General features: G+C 36.7%; 1 protein-coding gene across 2 annotated transcripts; it reads left to right on the top strand.

The window, feature by feature from the left end:
- The first annotated feature begins 1,560 nt into the window (after window positions 1–1,560).
- Window positions 1,561–9,470, top strand: LOC103330407 (TatD related DNase). 2 transcript variants are annotated; one of them, XM_008232982.3, is made up of 8 exons: window positions 1,561–1,766; window positions 1,864–1,937; window positions 2,020–2,101; window positions 2,836–2,886; window positions 5,069–5,169; window positions 5,800–5,953; window positions 6,037–6,240; window positions 9,040–9,470. In XM_008232982.3, the coding sequence occupies exons 1-8, from the start codon at window positions 1,644–1,646 to the stop codon at window positions 9,151–9,153; spliced, it is 903 nt and encodes a 300-aa protein (XP_008231204.2). In that variant the 5' UTR covers window positions 1,561–1,643; the 3' UTR covers window positions 9,154–9,470. The 2 variants fall into 2 exon arrangements, with proteins under 2 accessions (XP_008231204.2, XP_016648833.2); XM_016793347.2 differs by lacking the exon at window positions 2,836–2,886.
- Window positions 9,471–22,325: the final 12,855 nt, after the last annotated feature.

The following is a 22,325-nucleotide window of genomic DNA, read 5'->3' as shown; positions in this document are numbered from 1 at the left end:
TTAAAGGTGCACCAAGAAAAAAAAAATGCAAGAAAAACAAATAGAATATGCAATAAAAAAAAAGTGACATTGAATTGATTAAAATGACAATTATAAATATTTTACCTCATCGGTCAAATTTTGACCGCTTTGAATGTTCGCCTTTGCTTTTGTCAAGGCATTTCTCCATTTCCCTAACTCTTTATTTAGAAGTTTCCATCTACTAGACAACGCCATTTCGGTCCGAATAGAACCCGATCTTTGACAAAATTCTCCATGAATTTTGCTCCACATGTGATGAAACTTCATCTCATTGCCCGTGATAGGGTCATGACTAATGTTCACCCAAGATTGACACAATGCAATATCTTCATTCGTTGACCACGAGCCTCCGACTTCAATAGAAGATGCCATTCATTTTTTTATACAAATGGAAAGTAGTAGAAAAATGTGAGTGGAGAGTAAAAAATATTGGAAGGAGAAGAGTTTGTATGGAGAATTGGTGTGGAAGTGAAAAATGTGAGTGTAGATAAAAAAATATTGGAAGGAGAAAAGTTTGTATGAAGAATTGGTGTGGAATGTTTTAGAAATGTGAGTAAAGAGTAAAAAATATTGGATGGAGAAGAAATTGTATGAAGATTTAGTGTGGAAAGTAAATAAAATGGTTAGGTATTTATAGAGAAAAAATACAGAATTTTTGGGTATTTTTAAAAAAAATTTCAGAATTTTTTCATTTTTAGCCAAAAACGAGGACCGTCGGTTGGAAAAAGTCATCGGAGAGCCCTCGTCGCGCCACGTGGCAAACAACCGTTGAGTCGGTGGATGGCGTCGGTGGCGTCACGCGACGCCGACGGAAGTCAAATTTTTACCGTTGGCGCGTGTAATTCACGCGCCAGCGGTAAAAATTGATCCGTCTTGTTTGGCGTCAGCGTGGCCGCCATCATCAACTCGGCCGGCCGAGCAAGACTTGCTCTTGGGCCGTCGGTGGTGGGACCCACCTCGAAAGCCTCGGGCCTGCTGGAGTTGCCTCGGGCTCCCTCTGCGACCTTTCCCGGTGGGCCATGCGCGGAGATGCTCTAAGAGCATCGCGCCATACCTAACGGGGAAAGGCGCTAGCAAGACACCTCCAGCAGCAGATCGACTGGTTTCATGGTGGGTTCTACCACCGGCAGTCCAAGGGCAAATTCAGCCAGCTTGGCAGCGATGCAATCTTGACGTCATAATGACGTCATCAACCCAAAAAAAAAAAATAAAAATAAAAAATAAAAACCAAAAATTTCAGAATTTTTTAAATAAATACCTAGGCATATTCTTTACTTCCCACACAAAAATTATATACAAATTCATCTCCTCATATCTCATATGAATAGTATTTGCCTTAGACTTGCATAGACTTAGCTCTCATGGGTGGAATGCAAATCTGGTGACACTATTTACGTGAATAGTGACCTTTCTTGTCTTGAAACTTGCTTATGGGTGGAGGTCTTCTAAGAGATCAGTGAGAATTGACCAATGATTTAGAGTGCACTGTAGCAAGTAAGCTTGTGTTTTTTTTAATTTTAACAAACGACCTTGTGGGTGGGGTATGGCCATTAAACACTTGCAATTTGCATAGCGTGGTTGAACAGCAGAGCAGAGCAGAGCAGGCAGGCCGGGGGCAGACGATGAAATTGTTTGACGCACACTGTCACTTGCAAGACCCAAGAATCTTTGACAAGGCACCCCAATTGATTGCAGCAGCCGTTGATTCTGGCGTTGTTCGTTTTGCTGTTAATGGAGTCTCTGAGGTACCGCTTTCCATATCATACATTTTCTCTCTCCTTATTGTAATGCCTATGGCTGCTCAATCTTCTTCAACATCGTCATTTTAATAATTCCATTCAGAAAGATTGGCATTTGGTCAAGCAGATTAGTGAGTCCTATCCTTGCGTAATTCCCTGCTTCGGTCTCCATCCCTGGTAAATCTCTCTCTAGGTCGAGATTGAAGTTTTCGATTGTATTTTCTCCAACCCTTTCTTCTCTTGTATTGTATGTCACTAGGTATGTTGCAGAGAGGACACCCAATTGGCTCAACACTTTAAAACAATTCTTCGAGGCTACTCCCTCTGCTGCAGTTGGAGAGGTTGGTAGCTGCGGTCCATTGGCTTAAATAAACTTTTTTTACTTTATGTTTATATCTTCTGTTTTCCTGTATGCAAATGTACGATTCGGGTTTTAATCAATGACTTCAAGTGAGGAGCTCTGTGTTGATAATTCCTTAGACCATCTCCAATCATTTCCCTCCATATTTTCCCTTCAAAATCTAACTTGATATGATTTGAGGAACCCCAAACATAACTTGATGGGTGAAAAGTTCAGGGAATTCTCAAATTTGGGAAAGGCTTAGGGATGGGTGGGAGCACGATTACATGTCATTTTCCCTGATTAGGAAGGATTGGAGTAGCTCTAAGGTCAGTTTACTCCCTTCCTTCTAAATGAAATAATTAATTTCCATCAAATGCCCTTGCTCTCATTATATGAGTTCTTCCTACCCAAACTAAGACAAACGTTTTGTCTGTTACTTGGCTCTTGGGGTTGAACTTCTGCTTTACCCATTTGAGGGGCTTTCCTTGCTATCTTTAAGAACATTTATGAGCAAAGCTTTGGATGTGTCATCCTTATATCACCACTGCTATCTCTTTCTCTGATTTCTGGTTCTTTATGAGTCAGCCACATCAATTGTTTAGCTCACATGAAGTTCCTACTGGAATAATCCTATTCTTTGCAAGTATGAAATTTATAGGTTCCAAAGCCTCTATACACATGATTAAAGGCACCTCTAAATTCTAAGTTCTCATAGTCATGTAAACCTTTCAGATTGGCTTGGACAAAGGTTCACAAGGGAAGAAGGTTGATTTCACAGATCAGGTTCTTATCATTCCAACTCATTTTTCCTAAATATTCATATAAGTTGGTCATCTCTTGTTCTTATCATCTATTGCTTCCTCTTGTTGTTATTGGTGGGGAACCCAGATTTGTGATTGAAAGTTTTCATGATAATCAAAAACTTCATTTTAAGATAACCTTGTGTTTTATTTTATCTAGAGGACATTATTTCTCAAATTATATCTCATAAGAGTCTTACTGGAAGCTTATTCCATGCAAGCATCTGGAGAAAAGAGCACTAGAGTCTTAAAGAGATGAAAAAAGAGAGAACTTGGTGGATGCGAGAGAGAGAGAGAGAGAGAGAGAGAGAGAGAGAGAGAGAGAGTGATGCAGTACGCGTAGGACCTAAATTTATTAGTTTCCTAATGTATTTGTTAGTTTCCTAGATTCTCTAGTTTTCTAAATTCTAGTAGGATTTCAACTTTTCCAGATTTCCAGATTTCTAATTTTAAGTTTCCTTTTTTATTTGGGTTAGGATTTCTGTTTAAGCAAGGGATTTTTATCCTATTATATCTAGATTTTAAATGCAGATTTGGATAGAGTAAAACTTCTCTTAAAACTATGTGATTTCTGTCCTTCCTTCTCGGTTCTCTGATTTCGGTCTTTTCTTTCGTCCCTTCGATCTATATTTTTGTCTCCTCGACCTCCAATATTCTTCTTGTTCTACTGTTCTGCCCTTTCTTTCGTTGTTTCGATCTATATTTTCATCTCCTCGATCCCTTATATTCTTCTATGTTCTATTATTTGAGTGCTTAATCTAATACCTATGGGCTGTACTACATCAGAGAGAGAGAGAGAGAGAGAGAGATTTCATGATGCAGGGCAGCGGCTGTCCAGCAACCCAAACAACCCAAAGTACAGAGAGAATAGAAGGATAAAGCTGTAGAATTGAAGTTGGAACGAAGAATTTTGATTTCTAGGGCTAAATTCCAAAACTCTTTGACTAAAGTCCGAAATTATATTGATTGAAAACTGAATACAAGAGTCTCTTAATAGCCTATTTATATTAGAATAAACCAGCGTAGAATTCCTATTCCTAGTTTACTAAGAAAACCTAATTGATAAATGAAATTAAAAACAAAACAAGAAACTAAACCAAATCCTAAAGAAGATAGGAAAACAATTAATTTAATAATTTAATATAACTTAGCCCTTTTTGACTAGGATTGATGAGAATTTCTGCACAGGAAATCTATTAAATTCCAGTTATGTCCTTGCACAAAAAGATGCATGTAACTCTAAAATGAATAACTCAATCTAAAAGTTATTTTAGCCCTAGACTCCTAACCCAAGAGAAAATATCAGCTAGCACCATTCTTTGTTTGCATCATACATGTGCAGCCATACATAATCACATGCATGAAAGGCAAACATGTCTTCGTGCACACAACCGACGTATGTTCTCATGTAGAAATTTTGCCACAACCTTTTATTGGCTCGTTGGTTCTGGTATTCTTCAATATTCTTTGCCCAGTTGAATGAACTTGGGGCATTTTTCTGCACAGTTCTTTCTTGGAACAAGGGCACTACGTTTTAGACTCAATGGTTGGGATGTTAATGGAATGTTTATGGTAATTTCAATACAAATTTATAAATAAACCCAATCCTAGACATGTATTTATAAAAAAACCCAAGCACTATTTAAACATAGAAACACACCCAAAATCAACCCCAAAGTCAACTTTTTTGGTGTGTTTATAAATGAGTTTTGAGTGTGTGTAATGATAGGTTTTGGGTGTGTTTATATGTTTAAATAGTGCTTGGGTTTTTTTATAATTTCAACCCCCATTTTGGGTGTTTTAGTGAAACTCCCTAATTTCAACTGAACCAAAGAGTATGTACACGTGATCTCACTTTGTATCCTTGTTAAAGTTGGAAGAGGTCTTATTAGGCAGAATGAATGTATGTTGGGGACTGTAACTAACTCTTTTGACAACAAAATAAAGAAGAGGATGGAAGGCAATTTTATTTTACTTTTTCCTTTTATCTTTCAGTCAAGCAAGTCTCCGTGTTGTTATTTCTGTAAAAATTTGAATTGCCATGATATGTAGCTGCTTGCACATGCTCCTGGTATCTTAATGGGCTGATTAGAATTGTTTTTTTATATCCCATTTATCATCAATTGATTCCATAATCCTGTTAATGTGTAAGGTTTCTGCTGCAGGTTAATGTATTCAGGCAACAACTTGAAATTGCAAAAGAGTTAAAAAGACCAGCATCCATCCACTGTGTTCGTGCTTTTGGAGACCTTCTTCAGATAATGAAGTATGCACACACACACACGCACACACATATGTATATCTAATTTAAGTTTGGGTTTTTATATGTTTGTTAATTGTTTAGTTTGTAAAGATTATGAGTTTTTAGTACATGGGCATGATTATAAGAACCATGAACCGAACAAGCTATTGTCGATGGGAACCAAATTGAAAGTGGGCTTTTCACTGTGGTGCTGCTCGGTTACTATATCGCCTGAGTTTTTCCAATTTCTCATGTTTAAACTTAGAAGTTTTTTTCATGCATCCATCCGGCCAGCACCCCACCTGAAGCGGTTTCTTGCAATTGCAACCACTGGATTTCATGGCAGCTCATCTCTGTAATCCTTCGTATAGAGCCTTTACTTATGAGAAAAATGTTGTGCTCTGTGTTCTTTGACTTACTGAATAATGATTGCTATTTCATGGCCCGTAGGTTGATTCTGCAGTTAGATGTTTTCATGCAGAACAACCTTGGAGAAGGCATAATTTGCTTTTCCATGGCGTAGATGCTGCCTTCTTCTCTATTAATGTTAATTATAGCGTGTAATTGAGGTTTATCGAAACTACTTATCTATCATTGCCTCATATTATATTGTTTTATTTAATGCTTTCTAAAGATGAATAATTATCTCGTCAGATCTTTGGGTCCTTTTCCTGCTGGCGTCATTCTTCATTCTTACCTAGGTTCTGCTGAGATGGTTCCTGAATTTGCTAATCTTGGTGCTTACTTTTCTTTCTCTGGATTTCTTATGTCCATGAAAGTACACAAGGCAAAGAGGATGCTGAAGATGGTTAGTTCCATATTTAGGTTCTTGTGTATGTACACCATTAGACATTATTGGATCCAATTTTGTTTTTAATTTGTTCTTTCTAGGTGCCTTCTGAAAGAATTTTACTGGAGACAGATGCACCTGATGCATTACCCAAGTCTGAGTTAGATTCTGCGCATCTGGTTGAAGGAGCTTCCCTCCCTGAAGAGCTTCAGACAATAGAAATTTCCTCAGCTCCATTTGCTGGTGCAAGAGATGTATCAACATTTCCAAAAGAAGCACTAAATCACCCAGAAAATATTCACAAGGTAGTGTTTTACAGTACACATCTTGGTCATTAGTCGTTTTAAATTATATTAATTGTTGTTGTCATTGTAGTTTCTACGGCCACTGTTTAAACCCTAATCGATGTAGGATATGGATAAATTATAGATTTAGGTAGTTTAGTGGAAGTGAAAACACTGGAAAACAGAATTAAATGAACAAGGATAGGTCTGGAATCACTCCAGGGGCTTCGAGAATTCTCCAATCTCTGGAAAATATTTTTTTGGGGGGGGCTAGAGTGAAAAGGAATTTACTAAAGCTGCTCCAGAATTGCAGGATTTGAAGATTGAATTAAATGATTTCCTCTTCCATCTCTTTTGTTTGTAAATCCTAATGGGTTTGACAAAGATGTTCTCATCAATTTTCCTGAGCTGAGAAGAACTCAACTCGGGTGAGTTAAAATTGTAGTAACATTCAGGAAAGCTGAAATTAGTGTGCAAACATATAGACTCATCTTCTGCCTTCTGAATCCGCTAGAATCAATGGGTTGTAGGAATTCCAACTGATCAGTTACACCTTTCTCTCCTTTGCTGAATCGTGATTCGGTCAACGGGCAACTTACCAGTGTCATCATAGGTTCAACAATCTCAGTAGATTCAATTTTAGAGTCCTCATCGCTAGCTGGAAGTTCAGGCGCACAAACTTCTTCCTTAAACTCACCTTGCTTGATTCTCCATGGTTTGTCTTGAAAACTTTCTCCTTGTTTAGCACTTATCAAATCATCAGTGGATTGACGTTCTTGAGATTCCAGGTTCTTTGAACAAACATCGACCACGTCAAATTTATCCACAAAATGGCGACTGGATGCTTCTATTTTGTCAAGATGACGTTCAATGATTCTGAAATACTCATCAAAGACGGTGATCTGATATGACACCTTCTCTGTTAGAGTTTCCAGCAATTGAACAATCTGTTCATAGACCATCTCGGGCTGGTCTGTCTTACTAGACTCAGTTGGAGGCGTACACTCAACATACAACATGCAAACAGAAGAGATTTGAAAATTTCGAGCCCAAGGAAAAATGAAAACTAGGCTTTGATACCAAATTTGATGTAGGATATGGGTGAATTATAGATTTAGGTAGTTTAGCGGAAGCGAAAACAATGAAAACAGAAAATTAAACAATGGGTAAATTACTCAAATGGTCCTTAAACTTATACCTGATTTACATTTTGGTCCCTAAACTAAATTATTCGTTCAAATGGTCCATCAATTGTATATTAATCGCTCCATTGATCCTACCGTTACATTTTGTTATTGTTGCCGTCAAATGTAAGGGTAAAATCGTCCATAACCGTTATATGTTCCCCAAATAGGTGATAAAGTGATGATACATAGGTGATACATTGGTGATAAAGGGGTGATACATAAGTCAAAAGTCTTATTTACCACCATAAATGTAGCTTGTGCTGCTCACATGACTAAATTTAACAGAAAATGTAACGGTAAGACCAAAGCGCCGATTAATAAAGAGTTGGTGGACCATTTGAACAAATAATTTAGTTCATAGACCAAAACGTAAATTAGGTACAAATTTGAGGACCATTTGAGTAATTTACCCATTAAACAAATAAGGAAAGCTGCTCCAGAATTTCAGGATTTGAAGACTGAATTAAATGAATGTCCTCATGACTAATCCCCTAAAATCTGGGAAGACTTGAATGTGTAAGTTTGGATGAGATATTTTCATTTGTAATGTCTGTTGACAAACATCTAAAACCAACTGTTTGACACATTTGGTTTTACATTGTATGATAGACATATCTAACGACCAATAAATTGACAAAATTTAAAACCAATTTGTCTGAGCTTAGATAATGTGTAAGAATAAACAATTATACCTAATCATTTATAGTAAAAGATACAATTATGTTCGTGTCATTTTCATTTCAAGTGATTTCATTGGAAATTTGGCATGTAATATATAGCAAAACTATTTAGAACTTAGAAAAACATCCCATGTTAAAGTAGTAAACTTATGAATTGTTATATATATAAATTTTATAAAATTTTACACACACACACACACACACACACACACACAAAACCTTGTTCTTGAAGGAAGTTGCAGTTCCACCCCAAAACCAATTGGCAATGGGAGAGTAGCCCAACTCCTTATAAGTCCACTATGATACCATGAAGGAAGTTAAGGTTTCATCCCAAAACAAATTGGCCATGGGGAAGTAGCCCAACTCCTTATAAGCCATTCCAGGGTTTGTTAGTTTCTAATGCGGGATATTTTCACCTTCACATTCTCACAGTTCTTGTATCGTTTTTAGTTATGATATATGGTGGATAACTAACATGATAAGTGATGGTGATAATCTAATAAGTGTAATTATGTATAGATCCAACTATGTGTAACCCTTCATTTAGTTCATTATATATTGCAGAAGCCACTTAACATTTCATTAATGAATACTAAAGAGATGAATCAAATGTTCATTCAGATGTAAAATTAATAATTTCTTTTATTTTGTTAGAAAAAGAAAAGGGCAAGGTTCAGACATGCCTTTGTGATTAAATCTTTTTACGTGAATCTCTTGGACGAGTGTGTCTTTTGATACTTGTACCCTATGGTTAGGCTGCATAGAAAGGAGTAGTGTCTAAATTGACATTGACACTTCGAGGCCTCAACCGAATTATTTTATATATTTTTTAATGTTGACCAAATGTAGTTATTGCGGGGTTGAGAGTTCATGTATACATTGTAACATCCTTTATGTCAATGATTGTTTATTAGTTTATAATGTTTGTTTAAGCTTAATGGCTCCTATTCCAGGTACTCATCTATGTAGCATCTTTGGTAGAGATGACCAAAGAAGAACTCGCTGAAGTAACTTACCAAAATGCAGTACGCTTATTCTCTTACGATACCTGTGGCGGGCAATCTTAAACTAAGTGGGAGCCTAAGTATACTGTGTACTCCACTCAAGTTCTTGCTTCAGATATGGAAAGGCCGTATGGATTTTTGTGACGGGCTATAATAACAAAATCATGGTCGGAGATAGTGAGAGAGATGGTGGTGATGGTGGAGTATTTGCTCCTTTATTTTACCGGCCATGCGATTGAAGAGGTCCTTTGTTACAAAATGAGAAATACCTTGTAATTTTATGTAAAAATTTGAGTAGCTGCTGAATCTTTATGTTGGTAACTTTTTGTCAACCTTTTCTACTTTTTATTATTATCTACAATATCAAGGGTTTGATGTTCGGTGTGTGCTGGTGCGTCTGGGTTTTATGTTCTGTGTGTGAGGGAGAGCGAAGGTGGGGAAGGAGAAAATGGGAGAGAGGAAGAGGTCGGGCTGTTGGTGGGGTTGGGAAGTGCAGTGAGATGGGTTTGTTTGTTTTTAATTTTTAATTGTTGTTAATTTTAATTTCTATGTATTTGTTTTTAAATTTTTAATTAATTTAAAAAATAAGGAAATTTTAATTAATTTAAATTTTTTTAGGGATGGGTTAGTTGTAGGTCTCACAGTAGATGCATCATCATTTAACATCTAATCAAACAGTAAACTTAACGGAAGGTTTTAAATTGGTCAGATTTGAAAACATTGGGGGTGTAAATTGATGAAGTTGATACTCATACCCATATTGAGAATGATCCTTCAGGAGTCAATTGTCATTAGCCCTAAAAAACCATTGAAGAGCAAAAAGAATAGAAGAAGAGCTTTTCGCAAACGAGATTGCCGGTGGCGATGTGAGGGACGTTGAGGTTGGAGAGGCTAGAGGCATAGGTGCCTTTTCTAAGAGCATTGCCACGAGGGCCCAAGGGGTTGGGGCGGGGGCAAACCCAAAAACATGTTTCCAGCAACAATAATCTGCCGGGCAAATAGTGGAGCCCACGAACTGGCAAGCAGGAAGGTCCGAGCCGTGGTGGTGACGTCAATTTAAATTTTTAACGCGTGCAATACACGCGCCGGTTTAAAAATTTGTGCCCTTCTGATGCCATAGCGGTAGGATTACACGTGTCGCTCATTGGGCCATCCGATCTGCTTTTAAACTTATCCAGCGGCAGCTATTTTTCGCGAATAAAAAATCGAAACAGTAACCCCAGCGGCTCTATGACACGTGGAAGCTCTGGGCACTCGATTGGTTTTTCCAGCAATCCAGCGGCAGGCAATTTTTGGCAAAAAAAGAAGAAAAAAATTGGAAAAAATTTAAAAAAATACGAAAAAATACTGAATTTTTTTTCTATAAATACCAACCAATGCTCTTCACTTTTAACACCAACTCTTCATACATTTTCTTCTCATTCTACTATTTTTCACTTTGTAGTCAAATTTTTTTCACTTTCAAGTTGTTTTTTTCTCTCTTTCAATTTGTTTTTTTCTCTTTCAAGTTATGGGTTCTTCTAGTGAAACCGGTGGAGGAGCATGGAGCATGATGGAAGATATTAGCTTGTGTGAGGCTTGACTCCAAGTTAGTCATTGTCCCGTAATGGGCAATGAGATCAAATTCTGTCATATGTGGAAAAAAATTCATCATGAATTTTGTGAAAGGGTAATTGGTTCGACCCGTACGGATCAAGCATTATCTAGTAGGTCGAAAATTCTTAATAAAGAGTTGGGAAAGTGGAGAGATGCCTTGACAAAAGCGATGAACAACCATAGAAGCGGGCAAAACCTTAGCAGTGAGGTAAATTATTTGTAATTTTTTTCTTTATTAATTTCTATGTCATATTATATTTTATTTAAATGTTTCTTGCAATTTATATATTATGTTAATATTTCTTGTATTTCCAATATTAATATGAATGTTTCTTGCAATATTTATATTTTGTTTTGCATTTCTAATAAATGGTTAAAGTTTCTTGCGTTTCCATTAATTTTTTTAATACTTGTTGCATTGCTAATATTTTTTTTAGTTTCTTGTATTTCATTTTTTTATTTTTATTTTTATACTTGTTGCATTGCCAATATTTTTTAAAGTTTCTTGTGTTTCCATTATTTTTTAATATGTTTTAAAGTTTCTTGTGTTTCCATTAATTTTTTGTTATACTTGTTGCATTGCCAATATTTTATAAAGTTTATTGCCTTACATTTTTATTTTATTTTTATATATAGATTATGCAAGCACAAATGTTTTTTGGTGCTACTGGGCAAGGGAAAAAAAGTTTCAACCATACCCTATGTTGGGAGGTGGTGAAGAATTGTAAGAGATTCCAAATTATTCTAACGGGTCCAACGATAGTGTTGAACGAGATGCTACTCCATGAGACACCGACATCGGATTCACCTATGGATTCCCCGATGAGTCAAGACTCACCTATCGAAAAAGAGCCGAGGCCTATTGGGAGGAAGGCGGCGAAGGCGAAGAGAGTGAGTAATTCTACCAAGAATACATCTAAATATTTGGAGGAGCTTTCAAAGATGCAAGCCATGAGAATTGAAATGGGTATGAAACAACAAGAGCACGATAGAGCAATGGAAGTAGAATATGCAAAAGAAAGGGAGTATGTACGCCAAGGAAAGATTGAAAAAAATGATCGGGAAACCATGGCTATGGATACAACCTATATGTCCCCCGAAACAAAACAATATTGGAAGTTAGAACGAAGGGATGTTATGAGACGAAGACTTTTTCGTGACGATGGACCTAGCAACACGGATTGGTTAAATGATCAAAACCATTAAGTTAGTTTGCTTGCCTTTCATTTCATTGTACCATTAAGTTAGTTTGCTTGCCTTTCATTTCATTGTACCATTAAGTTAGTTTGCTTGCCTTTCATTTCATTGTATTTTTTGTTTTGTTTAAAAAAGTAGTTGTAATTCATGTATTTTATTTTATGAGTTGTATTCATTTTCTTTTAGTGAATGAAGAAAATATTCAACAACATTCCTTTTTATTCAAAACATTCCATACATAAAAAGCAACCCACAACCAAAGCATAAAAAATAAACAAACCACAATCAAAGCATAACAAATAAACAAACCACAACTAAAGCATAAAAAAACAACAAAGCATAACTAAAAATACAACATAAACATAATACATTAAAAACACATCTTCACTTTACTTTATTGTCCTTCATTGCCTTTCACCGCCCACAAATGCTCCATCAAGTCCATTTGACGGTGTTCATGAATATATGACGATTGCATCTCCGTGTAGCGCTCAATCATCCGATGCATGAAACTATCGTCTCTAACTAATGGATCATGTTGCACTGGTTCTCCATTTGGCCCCATAGGTTTTTCATAAATTCGTGTTAAGGCGGTGTTCATTGGATCTGGTTCATACTCATCTTCAGCAGCATCGTAATCATACTCATCTTCCACAATCATATTGTGGAGGATGATACAAGTCATCATTATACTCCTAAGCACCTCCTCATCAAATAGACGTGCCGCTCCCCTGATAATTGCCCATCGGGCTTGAAGGATACCAAAGCACCTCTCCACATCTTTTCTGTACCCCTCTTGATAGGCAGCAAAAAATTTTTCCTTGTGGGATCGGGGATGTGGAATTGTTTTCACAAATGTTGTCCACCTCGGGTAGATACCATCAGCTAGATAATACCCGTTCTGGTAGACGGTATTATTAATTTGATATGTAATAGTTGGGCCTTCACCTCTCAAAACATCATTGAACACCGGGGATTGACCCAGGACGTTCAAATCATTTTGAGAGCCGGCAACTCCAAAGAAGGCGTGCCAAACCCATGTATCAAAACCAGCAACTGCTTCGAGGATGATGCTTTTTGCCCTTTTCGATTCCCATAATCCCTTGCCAAGCAGATGGACAATTTTTCCATTGCCAGTGCATGCAGTCAATGCTACCAATCATTCCAGGAAATCCACGAGACTCAGCTTTTTGTAGAAGCCGTTGCATGTCCTGGGCGTAGGTCTGCGGAGGTAGTCCCTGGTGTACAGATTTTCCACTGCATCACAAAATCGCACCAAGCTCTCCAAAATAGTGGACTTCCCCATCCGGGCAATCTCATCCACCTGATCAGCAGATGACCCATACGCCAACATTCATTATCACATTGTGAGCTTTTGCTCGAAGCAGCCCCAAATCTCCAGCACAATTTTTCTTTTGAACAAAGTAGTCATCATAATTGCAAATATCATGCATGACTTTATTGAAAAGATGGGGTTGCATTCTATATCTTGCTCGAAAATGAACTTCAGAGTACAGAGATTGTGGGATAAAATAATCTTCCATAAGATTCTTACCCCGAGAATGTCTATGTCTGTCCACATTCGGTGCCCGGCCTTCTCGTGAACCACGGCGGCTCTGGTTTTCTTCCTCCAGCAAAGCAATGGCCACACCAAGTTGCTCATCTAGTTCTCTCTGCGCCCTTTTGCTTGCAGCTCTTCTACGCATTCTTGCTCGCCTTTCTCGCTCTTGCCTCTCTAAAACCTCTTCCATGTCGTCTGACATTGAGAATAGAGAATGAAATCTAAAATATGAGAAATGAAATCTAAAATATGAGAAATGAAGATGTAGAGAAGATATGGTGTGAGAGGTATGAGCTAAGCCTCTGCATTTATAGAAAAATTTAGGTAGATAGAGATGACACGTGGCGCAATTTTAGAGGGTGAAAATCTTATCTGAAATTTGAAATTCACATGAAATTTGAAATTTGAAATTCACATGAAATTTGAAATTTGAAATTTGAAATTTATCTGGAATTTGAATTTTGAAATGTATCTGAAATTTGAAAATTGAAATTTATCTGAAATTTGAAATTTGAAATGTATCTGAAATTTGAAATTTATCTGAAATTTATCTGAAATTTGAAACCGAAAATCTGATCCGATATGAATAGTATTGACACATAGGAACCCAAAAATCTTATCCGAAAATATTATTCAAATTAATTGTTTAAGTAAACAAAGTTGTGAAAAAAATAAAAAAATGAATAGTATTTGCCATGGCAAGCCTTGCATTGCTGGAAACACAATTTTTTTTTTGTCCTAGGGCAGGCACTATTCACGTGAATAGTACCCGCCCTAGGGCTCCTGCCATGGCAAGGGCTAAGCTGTGGAAGTGCTCTAACGTCTGGGAAGTCGGGAAGACCCATGTACATTCATGTCCGTCATGTTGCATAAGAAGAGAATTTTTGTTGATGACAAAGGAAGGCGTTGTGACGTCAATTTCAGAATTTAGAAAAGATGAACGAAAGCTTCAGATTGAGAAAGAGCTCGCAACTCTTAATCTCAAAACATGGTTCAAAACCGCAATAAAAGTCCAATTTTAAAATAGAAGGTATCAAAATTCTAGAATGCCTGGCAATTTTCGCATTCAGTTATGAGTTTTGGGGAAAATGTATTCTTGAATCGGTTAAGTTTTTTTCATTCATGTTTTAGCAAATCTTTTGTGTCCACTAGAATCCTCAATCTCGAATTTGAATTCTTGTACTTTTTCCAATCAAATTGGCCACTTCTGGCCTTTTGTTCAGCCAACCCTAGCTCACGGTATAGACAGATATTGTTGAACCAATTCATTTTTGTATATATTCTTTTTATAGCAGATCTTTTGTGTCTATTCGAATCATCAATCTGTAATTTGAATTCTCATACTTTTTCCAATCAAATTGGCCACTTCGAGCCTTTGCTTCAGCCAACCCTAGCTCACGGTACAGACAAGTATTGTTGAATCGGTTCAGTTTTTTGCATTTTTTTAGCGGATCTTTTGCGTACATTTGAATCATCATTCTCTAATTTGAATTCCCACACTTTTTCCAATCAAATTGGCCACTCCGACCTTTTGCTTCAGCCAACCCAAGCTCATGGTTGGACAAGTATTGTTGAATCAGTCCAGTTTTTATCGTTCTTTTTTTTAGTAGATCTTTTGTGTCCATGCGAGTCGTCAATCTCTAATTTGAATTCTCAAACTTTTTCCAATGAAATTAGCCACTCCTAGCCTTTGCTTCAGCCATTCCTAACTCAAGGTTCAGACATGTATTGTTGAATTGTTTTCGCTTTTATCATTCTCTTTCTTAGCAGATCTTTTGTGTCCATTCAAATCCTCAATCTCTAATTTGAATTCTTAAACTTTTTCCAATCAAATTGACCACTCCTAACCTTTGCTTCAGCCAACCCTAGCTGATGGTTTAGACAGGAATTGTTGAACCGGTTCAATTTTTTTTCATTCACATTTTAGCAGATCTTTTGTGTCCATTTGAATCCTCAATTCCTAATTTGAATTCTCATACTTTTTCCAATCAAATTAGCCACTTCTAACCATTTCTTTAGGCAACCCTTGCTCACGGTACAACAGGAATTGTTGAATTGGTTCAGTTTTTGTCATTCATGTTTAGCAGATTTTTTGTGCCCCTTCAAATCCTAAATCTCAAATTTGAATTCTCATACTTTTTCCAATCAAATTGGCCACTCCCAGCCTTTGCTTTAGCCAACCCTAGCTCACGGATAGATAGGTATTGTTTAATCGGTTCAGTTTTTTTCATTTTTGTTTTGGCAGATCTTTTGTGTCCATTAGAATCCTAAATCTCTAATTTGAATTCTCAAACTTTTTCCAATCGAATTGGACACTCCTTGCCTTCGATTAGCGAACCCTAGTTCACGGAACAGACATGTGTTGTTGAATCGGTTCAGTTTTTTGATTCATGGTTTTGCAAAACTTTTGTGTCCATTCGAATCGTCAATTTCTCATTTGAATTCTCATACATTTTCCAATCAAATTGGCCACTTCTAGTCTTTTATTCGGCCAACCCTAGCAAACAGTACAAACAAGTACAGTTGAATCGGTTCAGTTTTTTTCGTTCTTGTTTTAGCAAATATTTTGTGTCCATTCGAATCCTCAATATGTAATTTGAATTCTCATACCTTTGCCAGTCAAATTGGACACTCATTGCCTCTGATCTAGCTAACCCTAGCGCACGGAATAGACATGTGTTGTTGAATCGGTTCAGTTTTTTGATTCATTTTTTTGCAGATCTTTTGTGTCCATTAGAATCCTCAATCTCTAATTTCAATTCTCATACTTTTTCCAATAAAATTGGACATCCCTTGCCTTTGATCTAGACAACCCTAGCTCGAGGAACCGACAGGTATTGTTGAATCAGTTCAGTTTTTTTGACTAATGCTTTTGTAAATCTTTTGTGTCTATTCGAATCCCCAATTTCTCATTTGAATTCTCAAACTTTTTCCAATCAAATTGGACACTCCTAGCCTTGGAGCTAGCCGACCCTAGCTAATTATACAGACAGGTATTATTGAATCGTTTCAGTTTTTTTTTGTTTTTGTTTTAGCATATTTTTTCTGTCCATTCGAGTCCTCAATCTCTAATTTGAATTCCTATACTTTTTCTAGTGAAATCGGACACTCCTTGCCTTTGATCTAGCAAACCCTAGCTCACGGAACAGACAGGTGTTGTTGAATCGGTTCAGTTTTTTGATTCATGGTTTTGCAAATCTTTTGTATCAATTTGAATCGTCAATTTCTCATTTGAATTCTCTTACTTTTTCCAATCAAATTGGCCACTTCTAGTCTTTTATCCGGCCAACCCTAACAAACAGTACAAACATGTACAGTTGAATCGGTTCTGTTTTTTTCGTTCTTGTTTTAGCAAATCTTTTGTGTCCATTCGAATCCTCAATATGTAATTTGGATTCTCATACCTTTGCTAGTCGAATTGGACACTCCTTGCCTGTCATCTAGCCAACCCTAGCTCACGGATTAGACAGATGTTGTTGAATCGGTTCAGTTTTTTGATTCATTTTTTTGCAGATCTTTTGTGTCCATTAGAATCCTCAATCTCTAATTTCAATTCTTATACTTTTTCCAATAAAATTGGACATCCCTTGCCTTTGATCTAGCCAACCCCAGTTTGCGGAGCAGACAGTGTTGTTGAATCGGTTCAGTTTTTTTGACTAATTCAATTACAGATCTTTTGTGTCGATTTGAATTCTCAAACTTTTCACAATCAAATTGGACACTCCTAACCTTGGAACTAGCCAACCCTGGCTAATTATACAGACATTTATTATTGAATCGTTTCAGTTTTTTTTTTGTTATAGTTTTAGCATTTTTTTTTCTGTCCATTCGAATCCTCAATCTCTAATTTGAATTCTCAAACTTTTTCCAATCGAATTGGACACTCGTTGCCTTTGATCTAGCCAACCCTAGTTCACGGAATAGACATGTGTTGTTGAATCTGTTCTTTTTTTTATTCATGTTTTTGCAGATCTTTTGTGTCCATTAGAATCCTCAATCTTTAATTTGAATTCTCATAATTTTTCCAATTAAATTGTACACCCATTGCTTTTGATCTAACCAACCCTGGCTCACGGAACAAACGGGTGTTGTTGAATTGGTCAAGTTTTTTGATTCATGTTTTTGCAGATCGTTTGGGTCCATTAGAATCCTCAACCTCTAATTTGAATTCTCAAACGTTTTCTAATCAAATTGGATACTCATTGCCTTTGGTCTAGCCAACCGCATCTCACGGAACAGACATGTGTTGTTGAATCGGTTCAGTTTTTTGATTCATGGTTTTGCAAATCTTCTGTGTCGATTCAAATCGTCAGTTTCTCATTTGAATTCTCATACTCTTTCCAATCAAATTGGCCACTTCTAGTCTTTTATTCGGTCAACCCAAGCAAACAGTACAAACAGGTACAGTTGAGTCGGTTCAGTTTTTTTGGTTCTTGTTTTAGCAGATCTTTGGTGTCCATTCGAATCCTCAATCTGTAATTTGAATTCTCATACCTTTGCCAGTCAAATTGGGCACTCTTTGCCTCTAATCTAGCCAACCCTAGCTCACGGAATAGACAGGTGTTGTTGAATCAGTTCAATTTTTTGATTCATTTTTTTTTGCAGATATTTTGTGTCCATTAGAATCTTCAATCTCTAATTTCAATTCTCGTACTTTTTCCAATAAAATTGGACATCCCTTGCATTTGATCTAGACAACCCTAGCTCGCGGAATAGACAGATGTTGCTGAATCGGTCAATTTTTTTGACTAATGTTTTTGCAAATCTTTTGTGTCGATTCGAATTACCAATTTCTCATTTGATTTCTCAAACTTTTTCTAATCAAATTGGACACTCCTAACCTTGGAACTAGCCAATCCTAGTTAATTATACAGACATGTATTATTGAATCGTTTCAGTTTTTTTTGTTATTGTTTTAGCATATTTTTTCTGTCCATTCAAATCCTCGATCTCTAATTTGAATTCCCATATTTTTTCTAGTGAAATCGGACACTACTTGCCTTTGATCTAGCCAACCCTAGCTCACGGAACAGACAGGTGTTGTTGAATCTGTTCAGTTTTTTTATTCATGTTTTTGAAGATCTTTTGTGTACATTAGAATCCTCAATCTCAAATTTGAATTCTCAAACTTTTTCCAATCAAATGGGACACTCCTTGCCTTTGATCTAACCAACCCTAGCTTACGGAACAGACATTTATTGTTGAATCGGTCCAGTTTTTTTTGACTAATGCTTTTGCAGATCTTTTGTGTCGATTCGAATCCCCAATTTCTCATTTGAATTCTCAAACTTTTTCCAATCAAATTGGACACTCCTAACCTTGGAACTAGCCAACCCTAGCTAATTATACAGACATATATTATTGAATCGTTTCAGTTTTTATGGTTTTCGTTTTAGCAGATTTTTTCTGTCCCTTCCAATCCTTAATCTCTAATTTGAATTCTCAAACTTTTTCCAATCAAATTGGACACTCCTTCGCTTTGATCTAGCGAACCCTCGCTCACGGAATAGACAGGTGTTGTTGAATCGGTTTAGTTTTTTGATTCATGGTTTTGCAAATCTTTTGTGTCGATTCGAATCGTCAATTTCTCATTTGACTCTCTTACTTTTTCCAATCAAATTGGCCACAACAGGTACAGTTGAATCGGTTCAGTTTTTTTCGTTCTTGTTTTAGCAAATTTTTTGTGTCCATTCGAATCCTCAATTTGTAATTTGAATTCTCATACCTTTGCCAGTCAAATTAGACACTCCTTACCTCTCATCTAGCCAACCCTAGCTAAGGGCTAGACATATGTTGTTGAATCGGTTCAGTTTTTTGATTCATTTTTTCACAGATCTTTTGTGCCCATTAGAATCCTCAATCTCTAATTTCAATTCTCATACTTTTCCAATAAAATAGGACATCCCTTGCCTTTGATCTAGCCAACCCTAACTCGTGGAACGGACAGGTGTTGTTGAATCGGTTCAGTTTTCTTGACTAATTCTTTTGCAGATGTTTTGTGTCGATTCGAATCCCCAATTTCTCATTTGAATTCTCAAACTTTTTTCAATCAAATTGGACACTCCTAACCTTGGAACTAGCGAACCCTAGCTAATTACGCAGACAGGTATTATTGAATCGTTTCAGTTTTTACGGTTTTCGTTTTAGCAGATCTTTGGTGTACATTCGAATCCTCAATCAGTAATTTGAATTCTCGTCCCTTTGCCAGTCAAATTGGGCACTCTTTGCCTCTAATCTAGCCAACCCTAGCTCACGGAATAGACAGGTGTTATTTAGGGTTCAATTTTTTGATTCATTTTTTGTAGATCTTTTGTGTCCATTAGAATTCTCAATTTCTAATTTCAATTCTCGTACTTTTTCCAAAAAAATTGGACATCCCTTGCCTTTGATCAAGACAACCCTAACTCGCGAAATAGACAGATGTTGCTGAATCGATCAATTTTTTTGACTAATGTTTTTGCAGATCTTTTGTGTCGATTCGAATCCCCAATTTCTCATTTAAATTCTCAAACTTTTTCCAATCAAAATGCATAGTCCTAGCCTTGGAACTAGCCAACCCTGGCTGATTATACAGATAGGTATTATTGAATCGTTTTAGCTCTTATGGTTTTCGTTTTAGCAGATTTTTTCTGTCCCTTCCAATCTTCCATTTCTAATTTGAATTCTCATACTTTTTCCAATGAAATCAGACACTTCTTGCCTTTGATCTAGCAAACCCTAGCTCACGGAACAGGCAGGTGTTGTTGAATTGGTTCAGTTTTTTTATTCATGTTTTAGCAGATCTTTTGTGTCCATTTGAATCCTCAATCTTTAATTTGAATTCTCAAACTTTTTCTAATCAAATTTGACACTACTTCGCTTTGATCTAGCGAACCCTGGCTCACGGAACAGAGCAGGTATTGTTGAATCGGTTCAGTTTTTTGATTCGTGGTTTTGCAAATCTTTTGTGTCGTTTCGAATCATAAATTTCTCATTTGAATTCTCTTACTTTTTCCAATCAAATTGGCCGCTTCTAGTCTTTTATTCGCCAACTCTAGCAAACAGTACAAACAGTGCAGTTGAATCGGTTCAGTTTTTTTCGTTCTTGTTTTAGTAAATGTTTTGCGTCCATTCGAATCCACAATCTTTAATTTGAATTCGTATACCTTTCCCAAGAAAATTAGACACTCCTTGGCTCTCATCTAGCCAACCCTAGCTCAGGGCTAGACAGATGTTGTTGAATCGGTTCATTTTTTTGTAGATCTTTTGTGTCCATTAGAATCCTCAATCTCTCATTTCAATTCTCGTACTTTTTCCAACAAAATTGGACATCCCCTGCCTTTGATCTACCCAATCCTAGCTCAACAGACAGGTGTTGTTGAATCGGTTCAGTTTTTTTGACTAATTGTTTTGCAGATCTTTTGTGTCGATTCGAATCCCCAATTTCTCATTTGAATTCTCAAACTTTTTCCAATGAAATTGCATACTCCTAGCCTTGGAACTATCCAACCCTAGCTAATTAGACAGGCATGTATTATTGAATCGTTTCAGTTTTTATGGTTTTCGTTTTAGCAGATTTTTTCTGTCCCTTCCAATCCTCCATTTCTAATTTGAATTCTCATACTTTTTCCATTGAAATCAGACACTCCTTGCCTTTGATCTAGCCAACACTAGCTCACGGAACAGACAGGTGTTGTTGAATCGGTTCAGTTTTTTTATTCATATTTTTGCAGATCTTTTGTGTCTATTTGAATCCTCAATCTCTAATTTGAATTCTCAAACTTTTTCCAATCAAATTGGACACTCCTTCGCTTTGATCTAGCGAACCCTAGCTAACGGAACAGACAGGTGTTGTTGAATCGGTTCAATTTTTTGATTCATGTTTTTGCAAATCTTTTGTGTTGATTCGAATCGTCAATTTCTCATTTGAATTCTCTTATTTTTTCCAATCAAATTGGCCACTTCTAGTGTTTTATTCGGCCAACCCTAGCAAACAGATACAAACAGTGCAGTTGAATCGGTTCAGTTTTTTTCGTTCTGTTTTAGCAAATCTTTTGCTTCCATTCGAACCCGCAATCTCTAATTTTAATTCTCATACCTTTGCCAGTCAAATTAGACACTCATTTCCTCTCATCTAGCCAAGCCTAGCTCCCGGACAAGACGAATGTTGTTGAATTGGTTCAGTTTTTTGATTCATTCTTTTGCAGATCTTTTGTGTCCATTAGAATCCTCAATCTCTAATTTCAATTCTCATACTTTTTCCAATAAAATTGGACATCCCTTGCCTTCGATCTACCCAACCCTAGCTCGCGGAACAGACAGCTGTTGTTGAATCGATTCTGTTTTTTTGGCTAATTCTTTTGCAGATCTTTTGTGTCGATTCGAAATCCCAATTTCTCATTTGAATTCTCAAACTTTTTCCAATCAGATTGGACACTCCTAACCTTGGAACTAGCCAACCCTAGCGAACTCTATACAGACAGATATTAGTGAATCGTTTCAATTTTTATAGGTTTCGTTTTAGCATATTTTTTCTGTCCCTTCCAATCCTCCATTTCTAATTTGAATTCTCATACTTTTTCCAATGAAATCGGACACTCCTTGCCTTTGATCTAGCCAACCCTAGCTCATGGAACAGATAGGTGTTGTTGAATCGTTCAGTTTTTTTATTCATGTTTTTGCAGATCTTCTGTGTTCATTTGAATCCTCAATATTTTTCCAATCAAATTGGACACTTCTTGCCTTTGATTTAGCCAACCCTAGCACATGGAGCAAACATGTATTGTTGAATCGGCTCAGTTTTTTTGGTTCATGTTTCTGCAGAGCTTTTGAGTCTATTAGAATCCTCAATCTCTAATTTGAATTATTACACTTTTTCCAATCAAGTTGGACACTCCTTGCC

Source organism: Prunus mume, linkage group LG4 (assembly GCF_029339155.1).
Source record: "Prunus mume cultivar Tortuosa linkage group LG4, ASM2933915v1, whole genome shotgun sequence".
Taxonomy (NCBI): Eukaryota; Viridiplantae; Streptophyta; class Magnoliopsida; order Rosales; family Rosaceae; genus Prunus; species Prunus mume.
The sequence above is the reverse complement of the archived record's forward strand: the minus strand, read 5'-3'. Positions and strand labels throughout refer to the sequence as shown.